Below are 26,000 nucleotides of genomic sequence, written 5' to 3'. Positions count from 1 at the left end.
ATTCGAGTCTGAACAATTTGGCTCGAGTTCGGTTCGTTAAAATTTTTCAAGGCTCGGGTTCGGCTCGATTGGGTTCGTTAAGATACTAGTCTGCCTCAAGTTCGCCTCGGATTCGGCTCGAGTTCGATTCGACCTTGAACATTTTGGCTCGAGTTTGGCTTGTTAAACTCAAATGAATCGAGCCGAGTCGAATCTAAGCTCGAATTGAGCTCGTCAAGACTCAGGTTTGATTCGGCTCAGCTCATTGAACTCAAGTGAACCCAAATTCTCTCATTGATCGTATAGAATTTGGGAGAAAAATAAGTATTGAATTATATATACAACCTTAAAATTTTTTACATTTACAAATAGACCCCTATTGAATTATTAATTAAATTTAAGTATAGGTTCGCGAACCTAACCGAGCCGAATATCGTTAGGCTCAAGTTCGGCTCATTTACGGAACGAGCCTAGAATTGAGGTTCAGGTTCAGTTCGTTTAGCAGACGAATCGAACTCGAACGAACTCTTACCGAACTAAGTCTCGAACAGTTCGTGAATGGCTCGGTTCATTTACAGCCCTACTTGCACATACATTTTTACACATATTTTGCACGTCTGTTTCACCCTGCGATTTCTTAAAAAGCCCTTACCGATATCCTATCGAGTTGATTTTTTACAGAAACTCTTAAAACATTATTTTTAAAAATAATGAGCGGTTCGGATCATATTGGTGGAATCCGAGGTGGGCCCCATAAAAGTGCATGTGCAAGATATGTGTAAAAATGTTTGTATCCTTAGGTTTACTCTTTTAAAAAAACCGTGTGATTAAGGATATGTTAACAGAGAGAGAGAGAGAGAGAGAGAGAGAGAGAGAGAGAGAGAGAGAGAGAGAGAGAGAGAGAGAGAGAGAGAGAGAGAGAGAGAGAGAGAGATATTTGCTATATGATTCTTTTTTGGGGTTTGATACATTCAATACCTAAAAATGAACATGAAAGAGAAATGAACAGTTCAAATTCATATCCATGAAAGAAAAATAAACGGTTCAGATTCATAATGCATGAAAGAGAAATGAACAGTTCAAATTCACAATGCATGAAAGAGAAATAAACGGTTCAAATTCACACACTTTCAATCATGTATTCTAACATTTTTCTTCTTTTTTAAATCACTATAACATAAAGAAGTGATTGAAAAGGTTGCCGAGGTTACTCTTATTTGTATCGAGAGATCGATCTCTAGGTCATTTCAAATAGTACGTACACTTTGTTTATACCATGTAGATATGTCATCTAAGATATCTATAATTTGTTGTAAATATTATTTTAATACTTATGATGTCTGTGAGATATAATAATAATTAGTTGAGCTTATTATTCTAGTTTTTGAAATATTTAAGATATTGAAGAATATGCCTATAATTTGTGCTGCATATCATTCTAATATTCAAGATCTAGCAACTACCGTGCCACTCGTCTGGCTCCCGATTCGCCTCACGACAAAGAGTCATGTCTACATTCTAACATATTTGCGATTAATAGTGCATGAAATTAACTTGACCCAGATACTTGTACTATCAAAACAAGATCGTTAATTATTTGTATAGTCAAGTGTGCATATCTTTCATTTTCCATTAATTCCATGACAACTCGGACTTTGAAATTAAGGAAGTTGAATAAAATGGAATCACCCGGGGAATAATTCTTTTTAGGTAGAAGGATACCGTTAGTGTTTTATTTGAATTTATAAAATAAAAAGTACGGAAAATGCCAACTCTCACAAAAGTTCGTTAGGTGTTACTAAGTTCCAGATGCATAATCATCCACGGACAACTCCAATTTTGGATTGGGAAATCCCATAATGCAAAGCCCTACATGGAAGTGCACTACAGCATCCTCGGATCTTCCAATCTTACATTACGTGCTTTTTTCCCGCATAAGAAGGGCCTTTATTATCAGTATGATATTCAAATATATGTCAACATCCTTTTCATTCTCCGTAACAACTTTAGAAATTAATGAAAAAAATTTCGGTTAAGAAAAATATGCTTTTCATTAATCAGAGAATAAAGCTAATGACCGGTATATGGTGGAGAATTTGCTCTGGTAAAAAACAAAGAAGAGAATAAAAGTTTTTTTTTTGGGTTGGTAGAGAGAAGTTATCATCATTAATAAGGAGATCAAAGATATAAAGAGAAAAGACTTAGAGAGAAACGCATCTCAACAAAGTTGGCACCCTAGCCCTTTTCTTATTGACAAAGAATAATAGTAGTTGAATATACTCAATACTTAGGGTTTTTTGATTGGAAAGAATAGACAGGAATGAAATTACATCCTTTTAGAATTTCTAAATGTTTATTCTTATCAATTCATTTAATTTATGATAACTCAGACTTTTAATGGAAATCATTCCTTTCAAATGTTGATCGAGAATATTTCTATTGAATATTATATGTTTTTTTTTTCAATCGGCGAAAGAAAATTTCATCACCATAAAGGGCCAAACTTCAACATTATATGTTAGCAAGTAGTCACATGCATGGCGTCACTCGGAGAATCATTCCTTTTAAAAGGAAGGATATATACCATTAGAAATATCTTTGAATTTTATGAAGAAAAAAAAAAAGACATGCAAGTTGCCGTCTTCCTCCATATCCGCGGTTTAATTTTCGTAACTTTTCAAATGTTAATAAAATCTTCTTTTTTGCAATTCCTAAAAATAAAAATTTGCGCAGCCCATCGGTCACAGATATAAAAATATTCTTCTTATGGAATCCTCTACAATATAAATATGGATACAGCTCTACGACTACTAATTATTAAAGATATAGTAGTCCATTTATAACCACTTGTGCATATCATTCAGGAATTTAATATACGTATCTATGATCTAAGATATCTTTAATTTGATCGATGTTTATATCCTTAAGATACTCATTTAAACACCAAAACCATATATATTGTAACACTTATGATCATATAGTAATTGACAGACCAAAACCATTAGCTAGATAAAAGGACGGGGACGGGAACGGGAACGGGGAGTGATTATATATATGTGTTTGGGAATTGAGAATGAGATGAGTGAAACCCGGCCCAAATACGTGACCCTGTCATCCTTACCTATCAAACTACGGCAAATATTAACAAAATGGCTGGCGCAATTTAACAACAACGCGTCTGCTTATCAAAAAAGAAAAGGAGAGAGAGAGAGAGATCAGAGATAGAGAGGGAGGGTCTCTATTGGTCCATGGGTATCCATGACTTCTATCGATCAACTCTCTCAACCCTCTCAACCGAGTAATTATTCAACACTCCACCATGTGACATCTCTACGTGCTACTCCAAAAAAAAATCGGATAGTGACCAGTTTGCGGTGGAAATAAACTAGGCTCGGGACACCACACGTCCTTGCACCTGGGTGCACTAAATAAATTTTCCCTTGTGATTCCCATACTCTAATACTCGCTAGCAGCATGTCTCCATCTCCAGACACTGAAATGAAAACACTAATAAATCTTGTGCTTCACTCAAATCTTGTTTCATCAAAATGTCCCTAGTCTTCTCTCTCTCTCTCTCTCTCTCTCTCTCTCTCTCTCTCATACCTTTGTTCAAACACAACAAGCTTTTCGTTCATTTCATTCTAGTGCAGGCCTTTGCTATAGCAGTCCTGAAGTGTGCGACAGCATAGTAATATAGTTAAAACAATACCTTATACACAAAAATGATCGATGGGTCGAGTCGTTGATGCTTTTTATGATTCGTTAAATTATTCGCATCATTCCCCATAGAAACAAATTCTAAGGAGTATTAATTAAAGAGGAGATAAATTACGTTTAATTTTTAAGAGAGAGATAGTACATATATACTTGACTTTCTTTTTAATTTGTTTATTTACTACTAGATATACATGTATTTGTATGTATGTGATTAAAAGTTCTCTCAAATGAGACATTTAATAGTAATTTGGTGTTTAGATTTGCTACAAATCTTACGTAATTGGATTCAATATTATTCATGCATGGACTCTTTAAAGTTTGAAAAATCAAAATGGCTTTTAGTTTCTACTACTTTTTAAAAATATTGACGTAAATTTGAATGTCAGGGAGCTGCTTTAAATAAGAACAAAATTACGTATTACGTAATTCTGTCGCATTATTCACAACCCGCGAAAACCATTATAATAAAGCAGTGACGTGAAAGAAGAAGTTGAAAGAGTAAGCGGCTTTACCATGCCAGCTGACACCCGCCACTTTGTTATATATACGTTCTTCCAACCAAAGTAAACCCGTCAACGTTCACGACACTACAGTAGTACCATAGCCATTGATCGAGCGAACTCGAATTCAAATTTCGAAACCCATATATCCACATAAAATGTCGTTTCGCAATCCGAAAAACCTCTTCCAACGCCTAGGCTTGGACAAGCTTGACAGGAGCTTCAGTAACAAAAGCCCCCATGTCAGCTTCTTCTCCGGTGATCACCACCTCCTCCCTACCCTTGGAGCCAGAATCAACCAATCGACCAAACTCCCGAGATTTATTGTCTCCCCATTCAGCCCTCGTTACAGGTCACGATACCCTCTTAACTCCGCCTTACTGTTTCCTCAAAACGCTTTTGGTTTTTTCATACTGTCAACAGCAATGATTTTTTCGTGTTGTCAAAGAGTTGATTTTAAAAAAAAAAACTGAATTTCTTTGTTCTTATTTTCAGGGCTTGGGAGATGTTCTTGATCGTTCTAGTCGTTTACTCCGCCTGGATCTGTCCGTTTGAGTTCGCATTTCTGGCTTGCGTGGAAAACGCCCTCTACATAATTGACAACATCGCATTTCTGGCTGGCGTGGAAGACGCCCTCTACATAATTGACAACATCGTCAACTTCTTCTTCGCCATTGATATTGTTCTCACCTTCTTTGTGGCATATCTTGACAATCAAACTTACCTTCTTGTCCATGATCGCAAGAAGATCGCAATCAGGTTCCTTAAGCCAGCAACTCCAATCGATATATATACTCATTACTTTTACTGTTCATAAATTTTGGCCCGCTACGAAAAGTCGTGCGCTCTTTGAATAAAAATAAAGTATTTGCATGCTTAAATCTTAAACATCTTTATTAACTACCGCATTGGTGCGAAACATGAAGACATAATAAATAGACGTACTTATATTTTGCGTAAAAAAATGCACGACTTTTTGTAATGGAGTAAAATTTTCGGGACGGGAGGAGTGTTGTTTTCTTTCTGAAAAGTTGACTCTTCTTTGATTATATGACCCTTTTCCCGCCAATTTGCAGGTACGTATCAACCTGGTTTCTTCTCGATACGCTGTCGACACTCCCATTCCAACCCCTCATCAGCCTGGTGTTCAGAGGTTATAACAATGTGTTCGGCTGCAAATTACTCGGCATGCTCAGACTTTGGCGTCTAAGACGAGTCAGCTCTCTCTTCGCAAGGTCTGTCAACATATCATTAGAGCCTCGTTCATTTTGACGAGCAGAATTTAAAAAGTATAAAAAAAATTTATTTTTTTTAAAAAAAACAAAGACAAAAAAGTTTGAAAAGATACTTTCACCATCTTTTTGTACTTCATTTTTCAACTTAGATCTACGTTTTTATGTTTTAACAACTCCCGTCATTAGACAAATACTAAATATTTCTAAAATTTTGATGAAAAACTAACAAAATCATTAAACATCAAGAATTCCAACTTTATGAAATTTCAATTTTTTTTGCTCAGCAAAAGAAATTTATTCACACCGGCAAGAACCCACCCGAGATAGTTATGAAATTTAATTTAATTTAATAACCATTTTCTTTCCTTTTTTTTTTTTCCTTCAGACTAGAGAAGGACATTCGTTGCAGCTATTTCTGGACTCGGTGTACAAAACTCGTATCTGTAAGTTACAAATTTTTTATCAAGATTCTATAGGTCTAACTGTAGGGCTGTTCCTTGGTAAAAAAAAAATGTCACAAATGAGTGATGAAACCAAATCTGAAATTTCTTCTTACTTTTTCAGGTTACAATATTCTATGAACAAATATGTACAGAAACGAGAATGCCACATAAAATAATGACATTCAAACAAAAAAACCTTTGTCTCTTTGGTCTTTGTATACGTTTCGTTCAAAGATTAATAATATTTCTTTTTCATGGCCAAAAAAAACAAAGTAAAAAGGTTCTAATCAACAAAGTAGACCCGAGAAAAAGCCCACAATCTGTCTTAATTACTGGACCGCCCATCCCAAGAGATCGAGGATCCGAATCCGAAACAAAAACTCAGAATTTCTTCTTCTGTTTTTTTCAGGTTACACTATACGTAGTACACTTTGCAGCCTGCATGGACTACATGATTGCAGACCGATATCCAAACCCCGAGAAAACATGGATTGGTGCAGTCTACCCAGATTTCAGAGAAGCCATGAGCCTCAGGGACAGATACGTAATTTCCGTTTACTGGTCCATCACAACCCTGTGCACTGTTGGCTATGGGGACTTCCATGCAGAGAACATCAGAGAGATGTTGTTTACCAGCTTCTACATGCTGTTCAACCTGGGATTCACAGCTTACCTCATTGGCAACATGACCAACCTTGTGGTTCATTGGACCAGACACACTAGAGATTTTGTATGTTGTTCTCCTCCCTACTAGTACAACTTTTCTTTTTCTTTTCTTTTTTTTAAACGGAAGAACAGCCCTACGGTCAGGCTGCTTAAAGGATCCGACTGCGCAACTCAAACCTCCGGGAGAGTTAGCGTTGCTACATCAGTTACGGCTCCCCACTAATTTTAGGATACTTACTACCCGATGGGAAATCGAACCCTTGACCTTGAGGAGTACTCGGCATCCGCCCGAATACTAAAACTATTTTTATGTTGCTTCCAAGTTGTTTTTAAAAACTTTTTGAGGGAAAAAAACATACCAGGTAGATTCTAGAGGAACCAGATGAAGAAGAAAAACACAGTGTCCAACTTGGAAAGGACCGGAATATGCATCCGCAATGTCAAAATTAAAACAAGATACTCTTAGGGTGAGGTCACTCTATATATATTTTTGGTCTTTTTCGTTTCAGTATTTTTGTTTGTCTTTTCTGAATTTCTAGTGAAATCACGTTTTAGTTTTCGAATTAATAGTTCGTCTCGATGAAAGGAGTCTAAAAAAGTAAAAAATTATGACCAAAAGCAAAAAAAGTTTACTAAACACTAAAAAAAAACAGGCCATGGTATTTTTGTGTATAGTGTCATATTGTATAATTTGTATAAACTTCCTTCAACTTTGGTCCACTCAGCTAGGCTGGCTCTCATATCGGGTGTTTGGGTATTGTGTGTGTGTGTGTGTTTAAATGATCTATTATGCCTCTCCCTAGTCAGTAATTGCCTAAGTAAGTTGATATGTGAAATTACCCCTTTACCCTCCCCCAAAGCAACTTTGGTCCACATTTTTGTATTTTATCGATTTCTCTTGACGAAATGAACAATTAATCTCAGAATTTACGATAAAAAACTAAACAAAAATTAAAAAGTAAGTTTTAATAAAAAAATTACCGAAGACAAAAAAATATAGCATAAACTCACCCTTAATCTCTTTGTTTTGTGTTGTTTATTATTTTCAAAAGTCGTGCAGTTAATTGGATCGATCACTAATAAAATCTTTTTGGTGAAGAATTTTTAACTCTTCTTTCCACCAATCGGAAAATTAATTGGGATCTATATATCATTAAGGAAAAAAAGTTAAAAAAAAAAGAAGAGAGGAAGATATATCATTTGTCCATCTGTTTGAAAACACAACTACAAAACATGGACAAATAAATGGTGTGAGGCAGTGAGGGTGAAATTTTCCCAAGTAGATGGTGGCTAGTTCGAATCCCACTTGCGGGTAATAGTCCTCGCAAACCAAACACTAAAAGTAGTAGGCAACCATCTCTTTAGCTTGCACCTTGACAAGGATGTGGTGACGAACTATCCTTCTATGGGCAGGGGTTACTCCAAAAGGACGCTTCAGTGAGCTTGGCTTTTGAAATGGGTGGTGCTAGCTTGAACGTGCTATGTCAGTTGCAATGGCAGCTACAGGATTTTAACTCAGCAGTGAAGAAAATGTATACCTAATATTTTACATACAAAACACTATATAACTATATTTACTTTGCTTGGAAACTTATCGAGCCTAATTTATTTCATTTTGTTGGGCTATATGATCTATTTAATCACGAATTTCAGTAAATTTTCATTTGCTCTATTTTGCATGACTGATTTAGAGCCGATAATAATAAAAAATCAAATTATACGCAAAAATATACAAAAATTTAGTACTATATTTTTTGAATCCAGGCGGTTCGCTTCACCCTAGTGGAGCTGTGCCCCTGATCGGTCGGTTGGGAGCCTCTTTTCCCTGAGGAGGGGTTGCAACTCTGGTCTCCTCCTCCCAATCTTTTTAATTATTTAGCGGGAAAAAAAAAAGCTCCATTCAATAATCAGCCAACAGATTCTAATGGACGAATTCTTTTCACTTTAATTAATTCTCAAACTTGTCCGTTAAGAGACCTTGCTTTTCAATTCATGAATTCTGCAGAGGGATAGAATCACAGCTGCTTCAGAATTCACCAGGCGAAATCAACTGCCCTCCCGCATAAACGATCAAGTAGTGTCTCACATATGTCTCGATTTCAAAACAGAAGGGCTGAAGCAGAAGGAGACCTTGAACGGCCTGCCGAAAGCCATTCATTCCAGCATTGCCCACTTCCTGTTCTTCCCTGTCGTTCAGAATGTCCGCCTCTTCGAAGGCGTTTCTCGCAACTTTCTTTTCCAGATGGTATTCTTCTTCTTCTTCTCCATTATTGTCCAATATATTATCGTATTGTCTAGTTTTGAGTTGTAAGTTCATCGATCCCTGGCTCAAAAATATGATGAAAAACTATTCACTACATAGACCTCGCGGAGAAAATAACCTACAGGAAAAAAAATTCAAGTTAATCGGGCATCATTTACCATACGAACAAGTCACATTTGTGTGGACAAATCAACAGTGTCTCAAACCAATTTAGGCCACCCGTTTGTGCAAGAAGCGCATACATGATTTGTTCCTGTTAGATTTTTTGGAAGGTTCCAACCTAAAACCAATTGGTAATAGGTGGAGTAACCTCTAGATTTTATTAACCAAATTTGGGTGGCTTAGATGAGCGATGTGGGACAAGTTTTAACACTCCCCCTCACGTGCAGCCCGAATGCACGTGGAGGTACGAATTGAGGAAACTAGAAGATTTTACTCGGGCGACCTCTCACATACAGCCCGGATGCATCTGAAGGTATGAATAGGTATGAATTGATGAGGTGAGGTGATTGACTCGGGCGATAGAGACTTGACCACACGAGGTGAGGCCACCCAAGACCTAACTCTGATACCATGTTAGATTTTTTAGAGGGTTCCAACCTAAAACCAATTGTCAATAGGTAAAGTAACCTCTAAATTTTATTAACCAAGTTTGGGTGGCTTAGAGAAGCGATGTGGGACAAGCTTTAACAGTTCCTATTAGCACTACTGTTCTTCACGGATATACTTGTTTGTTAGGTCTACAAAGTGAACGATCCCATTCAAAAGTTTTTGGACCTGGGATGAACCCACGAATGCCCCAAAACTGGATAATAAGAGACTGGCTCAATTTTTCCATGTCGGTTAATCGCGAATGAGATCCTCTATCGCAACTTCATTTTAATGTCGTGTATAACACCGACTACTGTGGCATTTCTGAAGGTTCCTGAAATGGAAGCAGAGTATTTCCCGCCAAACGAAGACGTGATCCTGCAAAACGAGACGCCAACAGATCTTTACATACTTGTCTTAGGAGCAGTGGTGAGTAAGTTCTATATATGTTCATCCAAAAGCTGTAAATCATTTCGTAACGCTTACCGCACTAACACCTCTGGGCTAAGAATGATTCCTGATGGCAGGATTTTATTGCAGAGATTCAGGGGCAAGACCAGGTATGTAATTCCTCCTTCGGATCGCTGTTTGTGTGTGTGGGGTGGTGATTCGTCTGTGCTGAACGGGTCGGATACCTTCCCTTTGGATTGCCTTCCTCTTTCTTGGACCTGACCTACAAAACAAGGAACCGGTTGGTGCCACCTGGCCGTAGTCAGCCGGAGGGCACTCCGATGCCTAAGTTAGACACCGGGAGAGAAATAGAATGAACATTACTAAAGCCGATCGAAATTCACATCCCTAATGTACTTGCCGTACAGGTTTTCGGAAAGGCCACTGCAGGGGAAATATTTGGAGAAATTGGGGTTCTATGTAACAGGCCACAACCATTCACATTTCGAACCACAGAGATCTCTCAAATGCTACGACTGAACAGAAGTAAACTCATGAAACTTATTCAAGAAAATACAAAAGATTGCGATACCATCATGAACAATCTTTTGAAGGTAATACACACACACGAGTAAACATCATTGGCTTTCTACCCTATTCGCCAGGACACGAGAAGAGAAAGGTTGATTTCTAATCCGTTGTGCGCTTCTGATTTACAGAAACTGAGAGGGACAGACAGCTTTTGCTATGTGAATCAATGGGAAGATCCAAGTTTGAACATGGGTGATCAGTGGGTTGATGAAGAAGGATTAATGGAAAGAGGAAGCTTTTCTCAGAACGTAATTCAAGAGCTTCCACATTACCTTGGAAATGGTCATGAGTTCGGACCTACAAGAATCAATGGCCATTCCAAGGCTCTGACAGATCAGATTGGTATGAACAAATTGCCAAAGAGAGTTAATATTCACATCAAAAGTGCATCACAAGAGCAACTTGGGAAGCTCATATTCCTACCTGATTCCTTGGAAGACCTACTGAGGAATGCGGGTATGCTTGCTTTGACCATAAAATATACTCCCTCCCTCCGTTCTATATTGTTGGTCCCTTTTGCAATTCATTTGTGGGTACCGACAAGCATGCATCGACAGTGAACATATGGGCACACAGGGCCTACTTTCGGGTCTCATACAAATGATCCGAACCGCTCATTTATGCAAGACTCAGCAGTAGGCCCTGTTTGCCGATCTGTGCACAATCGGTGACCCATAAGATTATTCGTTCTTTTGGGGAGTTCCAATATTTCAAGGAGACATGTAATAATTACACCTCCATTCAAACTTAATCACATCATTTGTGTCAGTGCCCCTATATAAATGTAGCATAGTGGCCAATTTCAAGCAATGAGCACGATAAGGATACCGAGCTACTAAAAGATTGTTTGTCACTAATGCTACAAACAAACCGAGCAGATCCAAGTTTTGTTGTGCTCGAGCTTGGCTCATTTGCTAAACGAGTTAAAACCTCAAGGTCAAACTTGGTTCAACTGTAAACGAGTCGAGTCTGAGCCACTATAAACGAACTGAGCTTTGGTGTGTTAGCTAGGTTAGGCTTGTTTAGTAAACGAGCCTAAAACTCGAGCTCGGCTCGATAGCTAAACAAGTCTAGCCGAGCCGAGCCTCAAACTGCTTGCGAGCAGTTTAATTCGTTTGCTGCCCTAATCAATTTCCGGTGCTTTATCTTTTTGTCATCTCGCACCTTGTGGAACTGCAGGTGAAAAATTTGGAAGCTACGGTCTAACGAAAGTCGTGAATGCGGAGAACGCCGAAATAGAAGACATTAGTGTGGTTCGAGATGGGGACACTTTGTTTCTGCTGGAAGGAGGAGATTATCAAAGTACAGATTGTAATTGAACCAAGGGGCAACTTTTCGGAGATGAGTTTGGCCTAACTTTTGGAAGTTTTTTTTGGACTTTCTGGGAGCTTTTTGGCACGGTCTGTTTGGTTGTTTTTCTCTTCATTTTTGCAAAATTTAGGTCAAGTTTTTACCTCATATTTTTCATCTAGATGAGAGAAATCGAAAAAGTAAAAAACATAGGCTAAGTTTAAAAAAATTCATCCAGGACGACGAAAGACCCATTTATATGTCTTTTATATTAACTTGTTGGGTCTTTTCGCCGTCATGAATTTTTTTCAACTTTGGTGTGTATGTTTTTATACTTTTTCGATTCCTCTCTTCGAAACGAAAAGCAGAGCGTAAAAATTTGTCTAGATCTTGTAAAGATTAAGAAATAACAACAAAAAAACCGTGCCAAAAAAACCCTTGAAAAGCTAGGCCAAACTCACCTGTTTCAAAATTGAGATCTTTTGATCTTGTTGATTAATGAAATTTTCTTCGCCGCGTTCCAAAAAAAAAAGCAAGGGCAAGAAATACATGGTCTTTTTTACATAATATAAAATGTTCCAAAGTCTATATTAATAAATTCTTCACATGGTAGCCCTAAAATAATTATTTCTGCTATCCGATCAGAAGGAATTTCGAAAGTGTTTCTTCCACAACTTATTACTCAATTCATATCCAACCCTAACTTCCATATCTGAATATGCTCATCTCTCATCCATGAGTAGTAGCTCAAACGGCTCCGATGTGGGATGGAGGGTTACCACTAACTTCTTTTTTTCTTTTTTTTGGCGATCAAGGGTGTTTGGTCTGTCAAAGGCAGGTTATCCACGTACGCTAAGACTAGGAAATTTACAATAGATTTCTCTTTCGTGGCCTAGCTCCAAGAGATTGTCAAGTTTCTAACTCGGGATGTATTGAGTTTACAGCTCATGCCACTTGAGCTACTCGTCGGGGTTGAACCAACTAGTTGGTTTTGCTCTTGTGTGTGGGTCGATGCAGGTGGGGAAAAGCTCAATCCGCCAATAGATTATTAAGTGAAAAAAGAAAATAACTTTAACAAATGATAACTTACATGAAAATTTTATTTACACTTGGAGGAGGAGTAGTTGTAAGAGTAGTACTAGCAGGAGGAGGAAGAGGAGTAATTGTAGTAGTAGGAGGAGGAAGAGTTATGGAGGAGGAAAACTTTATTACGGAGCTTTCCGAGAATAAACGTTAACGGAGTCAAATTGCGTCCGTCCAATGCCGAAACAGACGGGTGAGATCGTACAGCTCCGCAAACGACTTATATCCGATTGTTTTGGACTAGACATCCGGGTATGCATCCTCTATTCCTCTCCCTTCATTTTGGACTAAACGAGACAGTTGTCGCCTTAGATGGCAAAACCCTTATCCTTTGGACTAAGAAGTTTGACGAGAATTTACCACTGAAAGTGGTCAAATTAAGTAAGGAAACGGTAACAAATCGGATGATCAAAAACACGAGAGAGACACAGAGAACCATTACAATTGTATAAAGCACTCACCTTTGTCCTTCGAACCTCTAGCATTTGTAGCTTTTGCCATAGATCAATGCATTTGATGAACTATTAACAAAAGCACAATTGCAATGACTGGCCTTTTAGAATTCACTCTGTTAATTTGGATGTTTAGTTTCGTTCGACATTTTACGCCCTTCGTTTTGCTGTTTCGGGATTTAAGAAGGGCTTCTATTTTCGAAACAACTATTTGTATTAACGAAAGCACTTATGATTCAATCGATTTGTCACTTCACATCTGATGAAGTACTGTTCTGAAACACGGCAAGAAACCATGGATTCGCCTTTGGAGGCAAGCCGCATTGCCCTTGTTCGTGCATGTTGACTTTGTTTCCCAAATCTCTGTCGAATTTCGATTGAAGGAAAAAAAAAAAAATAGACAATGTTTCTCACTAGATGGAGGGCAACGTTACCAAAATTTGAAGTAATGGCGAAATCAAATGTGGAATGAAAAAAATTCAGCCCTTGCGCTTGAAATTAAAATCTAAAAGCCGTTTGTAAAAATTGTTGGATAGACAAAATGGCCATGAATTAGATTCATGCAGTGAGGGCTTGAATAATTTAAGGGCAAAGAAAGTCATTCATTCGTTGGCCAATTCTCGGATCAATATAATCAGTGAATTTTCAAATATGCATTTTAAAGAATTTTAGCCTTGTATGGAAAGTTGAATTATTCGTTAGCCAAAAATCCTGTCGGTAAGTCTCCAACTGCTGCAAAGGGCTCTATTTAATTGTGTCCGATCCACTCCTCTCTTCAAACACAAAGACTTTTTAACACAGAAAAATAGTCCAAAGTATAATCTGATCTTCGATTTGAGGCATTCTGTTTGAAAACCCTTTGGTTCGTTTCCATCCAAAATTATACACAATAGCAGCTAAGACATTCTTTGAAGGCTAACTTCTCAAGCTGTTCATTTCGTGCTGGATATACCAAGCAATGACTTCAGGCAAGGTAGAGGGAATTTCATTTTTATCTCCTAAACTATTGTCATTTTATTTATTATGTCCCTAAACTATTAATTTTGTCTACTTCGTCCTTAATGTATCCGATTTCAGCTTATGTGGTCCAATTGCTAACACCGGGCAAATCAAGTACTGCCTAACCCTACGGCAAAACACTTTATTATATTTGATAATTTGCCTTATTAGTTGGACAATGTTAGCAATTGGACCACATAATAAGATGAAATGGGATACGTTAAGAACGAAGCAGACGAAATTTATAGTTACCAATGAAATGAAAAAAAAAATAGTAGCAGTAGTAGTAAATAGTAGCAATGGTTTTAACTTTTTAACCCTATCCAAATCAAACCACACGTGTGAGACAAGTAAGAGCAGCAAAATCTGTTCGATTACTTGATTCCTTCTATAGATTTTTTTACTTTTACTGTATAATTATTTTTTCACGACGGTTTAATGTGTTTATGCGCAATCTCTTTCTGATTCGGTCAAAGACAGTCATCCACGCAATAAATATGGAATTCACAAGAAATATTTGTTGGAAGCCTAACCCCAATAATCGAACCTAGGTCAATTGTACTAGAAATAAATCTACCAACCAATCAAACTAATCATTCGGGCTGCTCCTGGTTGTTATTCTCTTTAACTTTAAGTTTTGCGCGAAAAAATTTGGGTTTGTTAATCTTGTGTTAAATTAAATTATGACTTTTACCTATATATTTTTAAAAATATTCAAGATAAAACTCAAAAATTCCAAAACGTCTATCTTGGATATTTCAAAAAATATAAGGATAAAAGTTTAAAAAAATTAAAAAAGCCAAAAAAAAAAAAAAACCAACATAACACCACCTTTCAATTCCCACATATACATGTGCACCTACCTACTACCAGATTATAAAATTCTGCTCATGGAACGCATTCTCTTTTTAAGCAGTTGAATTTCCAACACATTTTTCATCCACTAAACAGTTTTAAATTTATAAATAAAAGACTCCAGTTCAAGAGTACAAAATCCTCAGCTATGGCGTCTACCCATTTCCTATGCAGTAACCATCTCTACACTTGCTCCAACGCCAGGAACCACCACACCTTTTCTTTCAAGAAAATCAACCTTTCCTCCTCTTCTTCTTCCTACAGGCCACATGGGTCTTCTTCTTCTTCTTCTCCTAAAAAAACTCAACTACAAAGAACCCAATTTGTCAAAGCCATGTCTTTCGATTCCAGATCTGGGAAAAAACAAGTAGAGGTACTATTTCCATCTCTATCACTATATCTGATTTGGGTTATTGTCAGTTAAATTTCTGGGGGGTTTTTTTTTTCTGAGTAATTTTGGTGTAGCTTATCACTGAAGTGCTAAATTTGTGGCCTTGTGGTCCTTTTCCTGCGTTTGTAGATAGTGTATGATCCTGATGAAAGGTTAAATAGATTAGCGGATGAGGTGGATAAGAATGCGGGGCTTTCAAGGCTCACTCTATTTTCACCTTGCAAGGTAAGATAATCAAAACCCATTGATTTAAGTATGTAGTTAGACTTCTTTTTTTTTTTTTGAACGGCAGTATTTAGTTAGACTTATTGGGTGCTAATTTGCCATGTACCACCAGGTTTCTCAGTGCGGTTTCGTGATTATTGTTGCAATTTTCATTTTCACACCGTGTAAAAGAAGTACTTGTTCTCTTTTAATTAGTGCCCAAAAAAAAAAAATTCCCAAAATTAGCCACGGAAGCGCACTTTTTTGGTCCGAGAAAATGCATTTTTTCAGAAAAAGAGACCTACAAAGGGGGACGGACAGAGCTTTTCTCTTTATTATTATCTCCAAACAAAGAAGTAAAGAACTTGTCATGAATTCATGAGTATCCATCTATGCCGAGGTACAAAATAGGTGACAAAAAAAGCCGGTGACATGTAGCATTCTTCTCTATAACTTGTGTCTGAGACTCTGGGTATACTGTACTATGGGGTGCAGATAAATGTCTTTTTGAGAATAACCAGCAAGAGGGAAGATGGATTTCATGACTTGGCTTCTCTTTTTCATGTAAGTTTTTCTAATCGTTGTTTTCAGCTTCATACTATCTTTGAACTTTAAGTACTAATGAGGTGGTTACGCAAGATCTTTTTGTTGATTGTCGTTCATCTTTATTATTGGATTTACTTTGTACTTCAAATTTGTATCTTCTAGTCTATAAGCGATAATATTGTAGACCCCATGAACTTCCAGGTAATAAGCCTAGGAGACAAGATCAAGTTCTCTTTGTCCCCATCAAATAAGGATCGCTTATCAACCAATGTGCCTGGAGTTCCCTTGGATGATAGAAATTTGGTAAAGTCATTTACTTGTATTGTTTCATTTTTTGTCTGATTTTTTTTAATGAGGTTTAATTTTAAACTTTGGCAATCTGCCTTTTGCAGATCATCAAAGCCCTTAATCTATACAGGAAAAAGACAGGCTCTGACAAATTCTTCTGGGTAAAAATTTTTAAGATTACGTATGGTTTCTTTTAGCTCGAGAAGATTGTATCTTGGGCTTGATGTGGTGTTTATTCTCCATTTACCCCTGATTGGACAGATTCATCTGGATAAAAAGGTTCCTACTGGTGCGGGGCTTGGTGGTGGAAGCAGCAACGCTGCAACTGCTTTATGGGCAGCAAATCAGTTCAGTGGTTGTCTCGCTACAGAAAAGGAACTCCAAGAATGGTCGAGCGAAATTGGCTCGGATGTTCCATTCTTTTTCTCTCATGGTGCAGCCTACTGTACCGGCAGAGGTGAGGTGTGTCTTAAATCTAAACTTTCAAGAAGTAAATGCAGCTCAAACTTGTCAGCCCTTCTGCCTTCACTAACATCTATGTAGCATGGATACAGACATGCCGACTTCAAAAAATGAACGACAAGATACATCGAGGGCACGTTATATATATATATATATATAGATACATACAGTCAGGTTCCGGTGAGGGATCCCTTATTTTTTTAAAATGCGGGACTTTCCTTCCCGATTGAATTTCGATGATCCGAGCCGCTCAAAGTGATCAGAACGTGATTTTAAGGGTCCCCGCGAGAAATCAGCAAAAAAAATGACCGGGAAGGGCTTCATCCGAGCAGTTTTCATTGAACGGTTCAAAAAAAACTGCTCGGATGAAGCCCTTCCCGGTCATTTTTTTTGTTGATTTCTCGCGGGGACCCTTAAAATCATGTTCTGCACACATTGAACGGTTCGGATTTTCAAAATTTGATCGGGAAATGAAAGTCTCGCATTTTAACAAAGTAAGGGATCCTTCACTTGATAATTTGTGTGTGTGTGTGTGTGTGTATATATATTGCATATATATATATATATATATATATTTGCATGAATAAATAATCGTGGGTAATGGAAAATGCGACCTAACACTGGGTAAGATTTGACAAACGATATAATGTGCCTAAGTGTTTGAAACTCTGAACAATGACCTTCATGTTTGTATAATTAATGGAAATGTACATTCCGAAGAGTGTCCGGTTCTAAAACCAAGCCTCAAACAGTGTCTGGCAAAAAAAAAAGTAAATCAATAATAAGACGCATCGAGGGCACGTTAGAAATATATATGCTATATATTTTTTGTATGCTGCCTGATAAATAATCATGGGTAATGGAAAATGCAACATAACACTAGGTAAATTTTGACAAACTATGTAATGTGCCAAAGTGTCTGAAACTCTGAACAATGACCTTCATGTTTCTATAAGTAATAGAAATGTGCATTCCGAATAGTATCCGGTTCTAAAACCAAGTCTCAAAGTGTGTCTGGCAAAAAAAATAAAGTTAATCAATAATAAGACGCATGGAGAAGTGTCCTCCACCATGGTGTCCGATAGTGTCTGGTGAGTCGGTGACCGACATGACACGCAAACTTCTTAGAAGTGTCTGTGCTTCTTAGACTTCCATATTTTGTTGTTTCCCACGAGTGCACACTTTGCCTCAATGATGCTGAATTTGTACTGGAAGGGGTTGTGGAGAATCTGTGCTCACACGAGTGCACACTTATTGATGGAAAATGGAATACATAAAATCCAAACACAGATATTCACACTTGTTAGACTTTTATAAGTTGATAGCTCTAATCTTTCTGAAATGGCACTCCACCATTAGAGAGGTCTGATAAGGATTTTGCTTTTAACTCTCCAGGTTGTTGAAGATATTCCCCCTCCTATTCCTTTTGACATTCCAATGGTACTTATAAAGCCTCAGGAGGCGTGCCCCACAGCTGAAGTTTACAAGGTAATACAACCTTGAAGGTAACAACCACGTAAAGTTGTAGTAATACCTTAGCATATTCCCAAAACATCTTTCTAAGTAAGACTGTAGTTTTTTCAGCGTCTTCAGTTGGATCAAACTAGCAAGATCGATCCTTCAACCTTGCTGGACAAGATCTCAAGAAATGGAATATCTCAAGATGTTTGTGTGAATGATTTGGGTATGATTCCTACAAATACTCAACATGCTTTCTCTATGTTTCTTTCGTTTCTGTTTATTCTTTTCTTTTCTGGTGGTTGAGTACCTTAGGAGGTAAAAGGGCAGGTTGATTAAGTCGGCTGTGTGAGGCATTTATGAGTGGACTTGGATCAGTTTAGACTGGATATTTGGGGTGGTGTTTGTGGTTGGTTTAAGCAACCTTCAATACTTTCTGGCCCATCAGCAGAACCTCCTAGTCCATAGTCCAGATTTTTTGTGAGGCCTTTCAAATCTGTTTGAGATTTTTGTGCATAGTTAGACTGATGTCTCACATGTATCCTATTGCTAGGCAAGATTAGTTGTCTTACTCCTAGAACTTGTCAGGCAAATTGATAATGCCATCTTACTCCAAAGTTCAGAGTACTGTCATCTGATACGTTTTCCTGTGTTTTTGCAGAACCTCCTGCATTTGAAGTTCTTCCATCTCTGAAAAGATTAAAACAGCGTGTGAAAGCTGCCAGTCGTGGACTATATGATGCAGTTTTTATGTCTGGAAGGTGAAAAGGATATTTTGGGAAAGTCTGTTTAAAACATTTTTTTGAGGGCCCCTGCAAAAAAATCAGCTCAATCTAATACCTATAAATGCTCAATCCAATCATTTAACTTTTCAGGATCTTGAAATCTGAATTAAAAGTTAGATGATTGGATCAAGCACCTATAGGTATCGGATTGAGCTAATTTTCGTGAGGGCTCTTGAAAAAATGTTTTACCTTTAATGAATGGCTCGGATCGTTTGTGAGGGACCCAGAGTGGGCCCCACACCATGATCTGTGCACAATTGTCATGCAATTAGTTGGGTTGAATGCTTAAGTTAGCGTGTTTAAAAGAGTGTCAGTCCTCCGACTTTATGGGTCCACAGCAGAACTTAGAGTGGAGTTTTTCTGTGCCCACCTATCTCATCGCGCCCCCCCCCCCCCCGAATAAATAAGATAAAAAGAAGGGAAAGTGATTGAAATAAGATGGTTTAAATCCTTCATATATGTTTGCGTAGGTTCCATTGCACATTGTATTGCCTCTCTCATTAGTGGTTGAGCAACTGGATAATGGATCTTAGTAATTCTTCTTTGTGCTAGCAAAGAGTCACTCTTTAGCTTGCCCTTATTTGTGGTGTTGGAGAATTTTCTTTTTCTCTTCTTATCTATATGAATGCAGCAATATGAATCCATGTGTGAAAGTATATGTAAACATTTATGCATTTATCCATAGAGCTTTTTATAGGCAATAATATATTACTTCGTATAATTACACAGCTACCTGTTTCTTCATGTCCCCCATTCACATACCGAAAGAACAGTTTTCGATCTATCCTCAATAGATCAGTTGCCCAGCAACTATGTTTTTAAGTTTCATGACTCATTTTTCTCAATGCCTTTGTTGCAGTGGAAGCACTATAGTTGGGGTTGGTGCTCCAGATCCCCCACAATTTCTTTATGACGATGACGAATACAAAGACGTGTTTTTGTCAGGTAAGCTGCTAGCCCTTCTGCATATTATTAATCCAGTTGCCTGATGCTTTAAGTAGTTTTGCATAGCATTGAAGATGCATCCATATACAACCAAATATGATCACAACATCCTTGATCTAGTTACTGTTTTAAAAGACAAAATATTGTGAGTAGAATAATTCTACAAGATCTATCATATGACATTTCCTTACAGTTCGATGTTGTCTTTGTATTACAAAAAGAAAACACCTATAAATTGTAACTTGTAAGTGTTGTTTGAAATCTCCTAGATTATGTACGCTTTTGTGTTTGTGGAAAAGGACCTCTACGACTACGACCTAGGTATATTCTAGTGTGTTGCCATCCTGTTCATTGGTTATGGTCCCGCCATACTTTTTTTTTTGTCTTCAAGAGTCATGCCATTAAGCTCATTGCAGTTATTTTTTCACCACACAGTTTGAGATAGCTAGGTTTCATGGATTTGGATACAGGTATGTATCCAAGTGTCAGACTCATCTACAAACTCTAGACACATATTGTGTACCTTTACTGAAGTGTCGATCCTTCCAGTGTTGGTTCATTCAAGTGTTGGTCTGACACATCTTTGGCTCACTCGAGTGGTGTTTTTTTCATTTGTGTTTTTGGGGGCAAGCTCATGATATTCTGGCATAAATACTCCAAAGGAGTTACCGCTAAGCTTTTAACTTTCCCCATTCCCATAATGGATCCCAGTTACTTGTGGCTTTGGTTCGTATGGCTACTACGAGTTGAACACAATGTATTGTTTTGCAGAAGCTAGCTTCATCACTCGTGCAGCTAATCAGTGGTACACAGAACCCATTTCAACAAGTGATGAAAAGGATGAAACCGGCTGTGGTCCATAGTCTCATCATTAGGAGGAATGCTGAATTTGTCTCATTCATTGACCTCTTTTCTTGTATAAATGTTGCGGATTTTAAACGTATTCGATTCTTCAGAATGGAGTGCTCTGAAAATAACAGGAAGGTGACTGTGCATGGAAAATGCATTTTGAAACCCTTTGTTTGCTTCGTCTTAGATTAGAAAGGCAATGTCTTCTCTCTTTTTTGGTCCTCAAGGCAATGTCTTCTTTGGAGTGTGCTTTCGGGTTTGTTCAATTGAGAGCAGTGAGCTAAGAAAAATTTGGTGTCTCCCCCTGGATCCATCGTGGGCAAGATGGAAAGTCTGACTGGCAATTGAGTTTCATGCGAAATTCATTTCAGGTTGGCTCCGCCTTCATGGTCCAAACACAGGTTCTCATTATCCTAGCATCCTTTACCGATCTAAATACAGAGCTAAAGAAGCTTTTATGGAGCATGAGCCATGCCATGAAAGCAAAAAACAAGTAAACCTCGAAGAAATGAGCAGCAGAAATGAAAGGGTTCTCGGACGCTTTTTCCACTAATAAGATTTGACCATCACAATCGTCAAAGAACCAGCATCATAAGAACCAACACCAAAAAGTAATTCAAACACAATTTCTGGTCTTTTTCATTTTCTTTTCCATTTTATTTCAATTCCTCTCCGCTCATCCTACAGGGAAGGGGGAGAAACAAATTGTCTGGGTAAACTGAAGAGGTCTCTCTCCTCAAAAGGGGAAGACCACTCTCGAGAAGAACCACCAGCAGCAGACATTTCCGCAGGAGGAGCTATTCCAACATCTTGTAATCCCACAAACCCCCTGTTGGCCAAGGCTGTCGGTATCATTGAAATCCTAGAACTGGGTCCAGAAGCATACGAGTCGTACATATGATTGTTGTTTTGCATAACAGAACTAGTCACACCCTGCCACATTCCGCTTGACCTTGATCCAGATGAACTCCGATCCAAAGTCCAATCTATGTTTGCATAATCAAACTGCCTCATTGAGCCACCAGCATTCCAATCTACAGGAGATGATGACCCAGATGACCCATTTGAGCCCAACCCAGAAAAAAACCCAAGAGACGAAGCGGCAGCAATTGTTGGAGGAGACGAGCCCATCATCGTTCTGTTCCACAAACCATTTCCCCGGCTACTTGCTCCTGGGGAATCTGCAGGCCCGCTGGAAACAGATTGAGGATGTTGACATTGAAGTTGGTTGAACAACTGATTCGAACTCAAGCTGTTAGAAGTAAGGCTTCTTGTACTAGGGACGAGTGGTGACAATCCATTATTAGGCTTTACAGCCTCTACATTGTTTGTGTTGCCAGATCTGGGTCGCTGCATCACTACTACTGGTTCATTAACTGATCCCATCTGAAGATTCTTCATTTCGCTTCCAACTGACGCATACCTGGTTTCTATTTTCGTTGGCAGAGATGTTGCCAAAGGTGGTGATGCCAAAGAATACGATACAGAAGGACTTGACCCCGCAATTGGCCACCTTTTATCCGCAGATATTGCAATTTGCTGCGGTTTTACCCAATCCGATTTAGGCTCAACTTTCCTCAGACCCTGCAAACTTTTACCCCCCGATTCCACAGCTACTCCTACCGTAACTGCTTTTGTGTAATTAAAATTTTTCTCATCCCTCCTCTGTTGTACTGTATTAGATACATTATTCGGCTTTGATACATTATTCGGCTTTGGTTGAGCCCTCAATGCATTTTGACTACCAGATACTGAAAGCTTGCCATTACTGACAACTGGTGGATCGCCAGTTTCTTCTGGCTTTGGCGAGGCAAAGGGTTGGTCGTGCCTCTGCAGTCTCAATGTTTCTGCTGCCTTCTCAAGGTCCCCTTCACAGGCAACAATAGCTTTTTCAGCATCCTGCTTCGAGCACATGTACCTTATCTCCATGTCTGCAATATGAGCTAGCTCCTCCGATATGTCAAGTTTAAGGTTACCCCCATCAAGGTTATTATGTTCCTTATAGTTAGCTGCTGCTTCACCCTCCTCAAATAGCCACGTCACTGATTGCTCTATTTTGCTTTCGTTTAAAATAAGAGCCCTAGTTGCCTGTTCTGAAGAAAATCCCATCGCAACAAGCTGTTGAGTTAGTGCTTCCAACTTTCGTGACATGAGAAAGCCACGACACCGCTCGTGCAGTTCAAGGGCCCGCCTCTCTTTTTGACGCTGATGCTTCTTTTCATTCTTTTGACGGATTTTTTCTCGTTTGTCATTGTCAGCTCCTGATAGTGTTGCCTCCTGACGGAGAGGTTGATGAGATGTTTTCTCTTTATGGTCCTCTGACTCACCAGACCAGCTATCATTGTTGGAAACGGTATCATATTCGATCCCGGTTCCAAGCGAATTGCCAGAATGGTCATCTATCTCGTCTATAGTCTGGAAACGGCCATTAATCTGAAGAGGTGAAGCAGAAGATACAGGTGCTGTCTCGATGGTGTGAAATTTCCCCAGAAGGGGATTGTATCCACTGATTGGAATACCACTAGCAACATTATCTGGTCCTGAAGGCTTTGATGAAGTCTTCTGGTGTTCCTTCCCAGCCTTCTTGTCCTTGGACTTTGATTTCAATGCTGGAGACATCATGATATCAAATTGTTATCTGCAATAAATTTGAATTTATTTCTCAGTTATGTGGCAAAAAAGGACCATCAGAGGAAACCATCTAAAAAAAGTTCCGCAAAATAGCCACTCCCATCCTTGCAACTTGAACTTCAATATAAAATATTTCTATGTACAGTATCATTATAATGTCCAGAAGCCAGGGCAAACAAGGAGAATCCTGTCGCACATGTGATGAGAGGAAATGGGTAGAGAGAGTGTGAGAGACTGGTGCCATGCCATCTATATACCAACAATAGTTCAAATATGAGAGTTACACAATTCTAAATAGGTAACAGAGTCTTTACAATTCTATAGATTAGTAAAAAAAATTATCATCTTCTATAGAATACAAAAAACATCAGGATCCATATGGACATGAGTTTTTCTGCAACCACAATAATCTGCAGCAACCATATGAGAAACTATGAATCAAAGGACTACCTAAAGCAGGTAATAAATTGATTACTCAAGCATATCACAATCATAGTTCAAAATATATTGCCTCGGCAATCCTCTCTTTCTAGCTAAGCAGAACCAGTCCAAACCAATTATTTAAAACCCATTGAAGATAAGAGATTTCTTTCCAAAAGGAAATCACAACCCAATTGTGAAGCAACCATTCCATAGAATAAGCCACCAGATGAAAAGAACCCAACCCAAATATAATCAACACATTAACAACAAATTCAGAGAAGCACAATCATGAGCTAATTTCCAACTATGTGTCCAGATTGCCAAACAGTGGAATATTTCTGGTTTGTTAAACAGGAAAGAAAATGGGAACAATCGTAGTTCCAAATCATTAAATTATCTGGTACAAACAAGATATGCAAAGAAAGGGGTAACATATCCTGAAATATGAGACATGAGAGAGCACAGCAAAAGAAAGATTGTATCAAATAAAATATGATGCACATAAATCACCATAGTTTCCATTGAAACGGTTAGCAGGTGTATTAGGCTAGGTTCAAGGCCATCGAAAATCCTCCATTATAGCAAGAAAATCAGAGAAATGTGGCCAATGTTCCAAACAATGATTAATAGGTTGGCTGGTTGAGAGAGATGTGAGAGTAACGATTTACAGGTCAATGTTCCAGAAAAGTTTAGACTCACATGAAATGCGGATGCGCAAAAGGCCCGAACGCCCCATAGACTCGGCGTAGGCTTTTGGAGGGTAAGGCCAAGTCACTTGTTGCGGGCCTCGAGGCAAGCCTTTGACTTGGCCTTTGAAAATGTGAGTATGAGTCAGAAGAGTTCTTGAGGTTGCCCTCCTTGGTGTCATCACTCAGATCACTTTCTATTCCACTAAGTGATAACTTAGGGACCTTAACGTACGATGTCGGTTGTTTCCCTCTAGACCCGAAAGACTCTTGCTTTGGACCCAAAAAGCCTGTCTGTACAAACGATCTAGGCATATATTCGGAGTCCCCAGGGACAGTAAGGTGGAGCCACCAGGAAAGTCTGTGAGGGCATGTATCATATCATGAAAGATTGCTGTCATAGCTACGGGTGGTTGGCTATGCAAATGCAAAGAGGACTTGGCCATTTTTTGTAGGGGTACCCACCATCACCAGAAAGTAAAACTACAGCAGCTCTTAAACAATGTCAATTGCATTTATTCAGAAAGTAAAACGTGCACAAACCTAGGACTAGACTTTTAATTTCTGTTCTTTGTCCATTCAGATTTCACATGATAATTTTGTTACATACGTTTCAGTCTTCCTGAAATTTCACACAACACATGAAAACTAATTGTTATGGCAATACGTCATTCACAAAGAGAACCAATTTGGTTGGAAATCCATCGATTCGAACACCATGCAGCCTTAACCATTCTGAAGCAACAGTTTCTTTGAACTCATGTGGCCAAAAGGTCTTCCAGATGAACCTCCATGGCTTTGTGTTCAAACAAAGCCACGGCACGCTGGAATTCCCAATTAACATTAAACACGATTGGAGGCCAAACCGGGACATCAATTCACGGAAGATCTACACATGAAATTTATTCGCTCAGATATCAAATCGCCGGTTCCATTCGCCAAAAGAAAAACCCTTTCGAAGAATTGGATGCCTCGTCTACGTCACGAACAACGAAGCACGCACACCGAGAGAGAAGAGCATGCTAGAACGGGGCATATATGTGGATACATACATATAGAGAGAGAAGGGGGGGCGAGGCTTTACCTGCTGCGGAAGAGAGAGAAGACGGATCAGTTGAGGGCGATGGTGATTTCTTTAATTGGCGACTGGAAAGTTTCGACGGAGAGAGAGAGAGAGAGATAGGTATTGCGAGGCTAAAACTGAAACGACGAAATTAGGGTTTTACCGAAACGTCGGTTTCGACGGAGAAAGGGTTAACTCTTACGGAACGGCACCGT

At 38.5% G+C, this 26,000-nt stretch overlaps 3 protein-coding genes across 3 annotated transcripts; 2 read left to right on the top strand and 1 right to left on the bottom strand.

The window, feature by feature from the left end:
• The first annotated feature begins 4,283 nt into the window (after positions 1 to 4,283).
• On the top strand, positions 4,284 to 12,194 carry LOC131314104 (potassium channel KAT3-like). The gene is made up of 11 exons (XM_058342597.1): positions 4,284 to 4,548; positions 4,692 to 4,955; positions 5,273 to 5,431; positions 5,817 to 5,874; positions 6,284 to 6,604; positions 8,546 to 8,785; positions 9,725 to 9,823; positions 9,922 to 9,954; positions 10,213 to 10,398; positions 10,504 to 10,831; positions 11,555 to 12,194. The coding sequence occupies exons 1-11, from the start codon at positions 4,355 to 4,357 to the stop codon at positions 11,692 to 11,694; spliced, it is 2,022 nt and encodes a 673-aa protein (XP_058198580.1). The 5' UTR covers positions 4,284 to 4,354; the 3' UTR covers positions 11,695 to 12,194.
• Positions 12,195 to 15,063: 2,869 nt separating this feature from the next.
• LOC131312511 (4-diphosphocytidyl-2-C-methyl-D-erythritol kinase, chloroplastic/chromoplastic) lies at positions 15,064 to 21,149 on the top strand. The gene is made up of 11 exons (XM_058340328.1): positions 15,064 to 15,427; positions 15,575 to 15,670; positions 16,145 to 16,213; positions 16,397 to 16,498; positions 16,588 to 16,644; positions 16,745 to 16,945; positions 18,341 to 18,433; positions 18,530 to 18,629; positions 19,065 to 19,164; positions 20,048 to 20,133; positions 20,905 to 21,149. The coding sequence occupies exons 1-11, from the start codon at positions 15,203 to 15,205 to the stop codon at positions 20,994 to 20,996; spliced, it is 1,221 nt and encodes a 406-aa protein (XP_058196311.1). The 5' UTR covers positions 15,064 to 15,202; the 3' UTR covers positions 20,997 to 21,149.
• A 351-nt stretch (positions 21,150 to 21,500) lies between these two features.
• Positions 21,501 to 26,000, bottom strand: LOC131312510 (uncharacterized). The gene is made up of 2 exons (XM_058340327.1): positions 24,736 to 26,000; positions 21,501 to 23,620 (listed from the first exon to the last, which is right to left on the bottom strand). Exon 2 carries the CDS (start codon positions 23,602 to 23,604, stop codon positions 21,664 to 21,666), a length of 1,941 nt encoding a protein of 646 aa, XP_058196310.1. The 5' UTR covers positions 23,605 to 23,620; positions 24,736 to 26,000; the 3' UTR covers positions 21,501 to 21,663.

The sequence above is a fragment of the Rhododendron vialii genome, chromosome 13a, assembly GCF_030253575.1.
Source record: "Rhododendron vialii isolate Sample 1 chromosome 13a, ASM3025357v1".
Classification (NCBI taxonomy): Eukaryota; Viridiplantae; Streptophyta; class Magnoliopsida; order Ericales; family Ericaceae; genus Rhododendron; species Rhododendron vialii.
This window is presented reverse-complemented; position numbering and strand designations above follow the sequence as displayed.

What these genes read in the sequence shown, in the direction of transcription:
- LOC131312511 (XM_058340328.1), top strand. Translation starts at nt 15,203, where the DNA reads ATGGCGTCTACCCATTTCCTATGCAGTAACCATCTCTACACTTGCTCC. An exon ending in GCAGTTTTTATGTCTGGAAG is followed by an intron (nt 19,165 to 20,047) that starts GTGAAAAGGATA and finishes CCTTTGTTGCAG; the next exon opens with TGGAAGCACTATAGTTGGGG. An exon ending in CAAAGACGTGTTTTTGTCAG is followed by an intron (nt 20,134 to 20,904) that starts GTAAGCTGCTAG and finishes ATTGTTTTGCAG; the next exon opens with AAGCTAGCTTCATCACTCGT.
- LOC131314104 (XM_058342597.1), top strand. Translation starts at nt 4,355, where the DNA reads ATGTCGTTTCGCAATCCGAAAAACCTCTTCCAACGCCTAGGCTTGGAC. An exon ending in GGTGTACAAAACTCGTATCT is followed by an intron (nt 5,875 to 6,283) that starts GTAAGTTACAAA and finishes TGTTTTTTTCAG; the next exon opens with GTTACACTATACGTAGTACA. An exon ending in AGACCTACTGAGGAATGCGG is followed by an intron (nt 10,832 to 11,554) that starts GTATGCTTGCTT and finishes GTGGAACTGCAG; the next exon opens with GTGAAAAATTTGGAAGCTAC.
- LOC131312510 (XM_058340327.1), bottom strand. Translation starts at nt 23,604, where the DNA reads ATGATGTCTCCAGCATTGAAATCAAAGTCCAAGGACAAGAAGGCTGGG.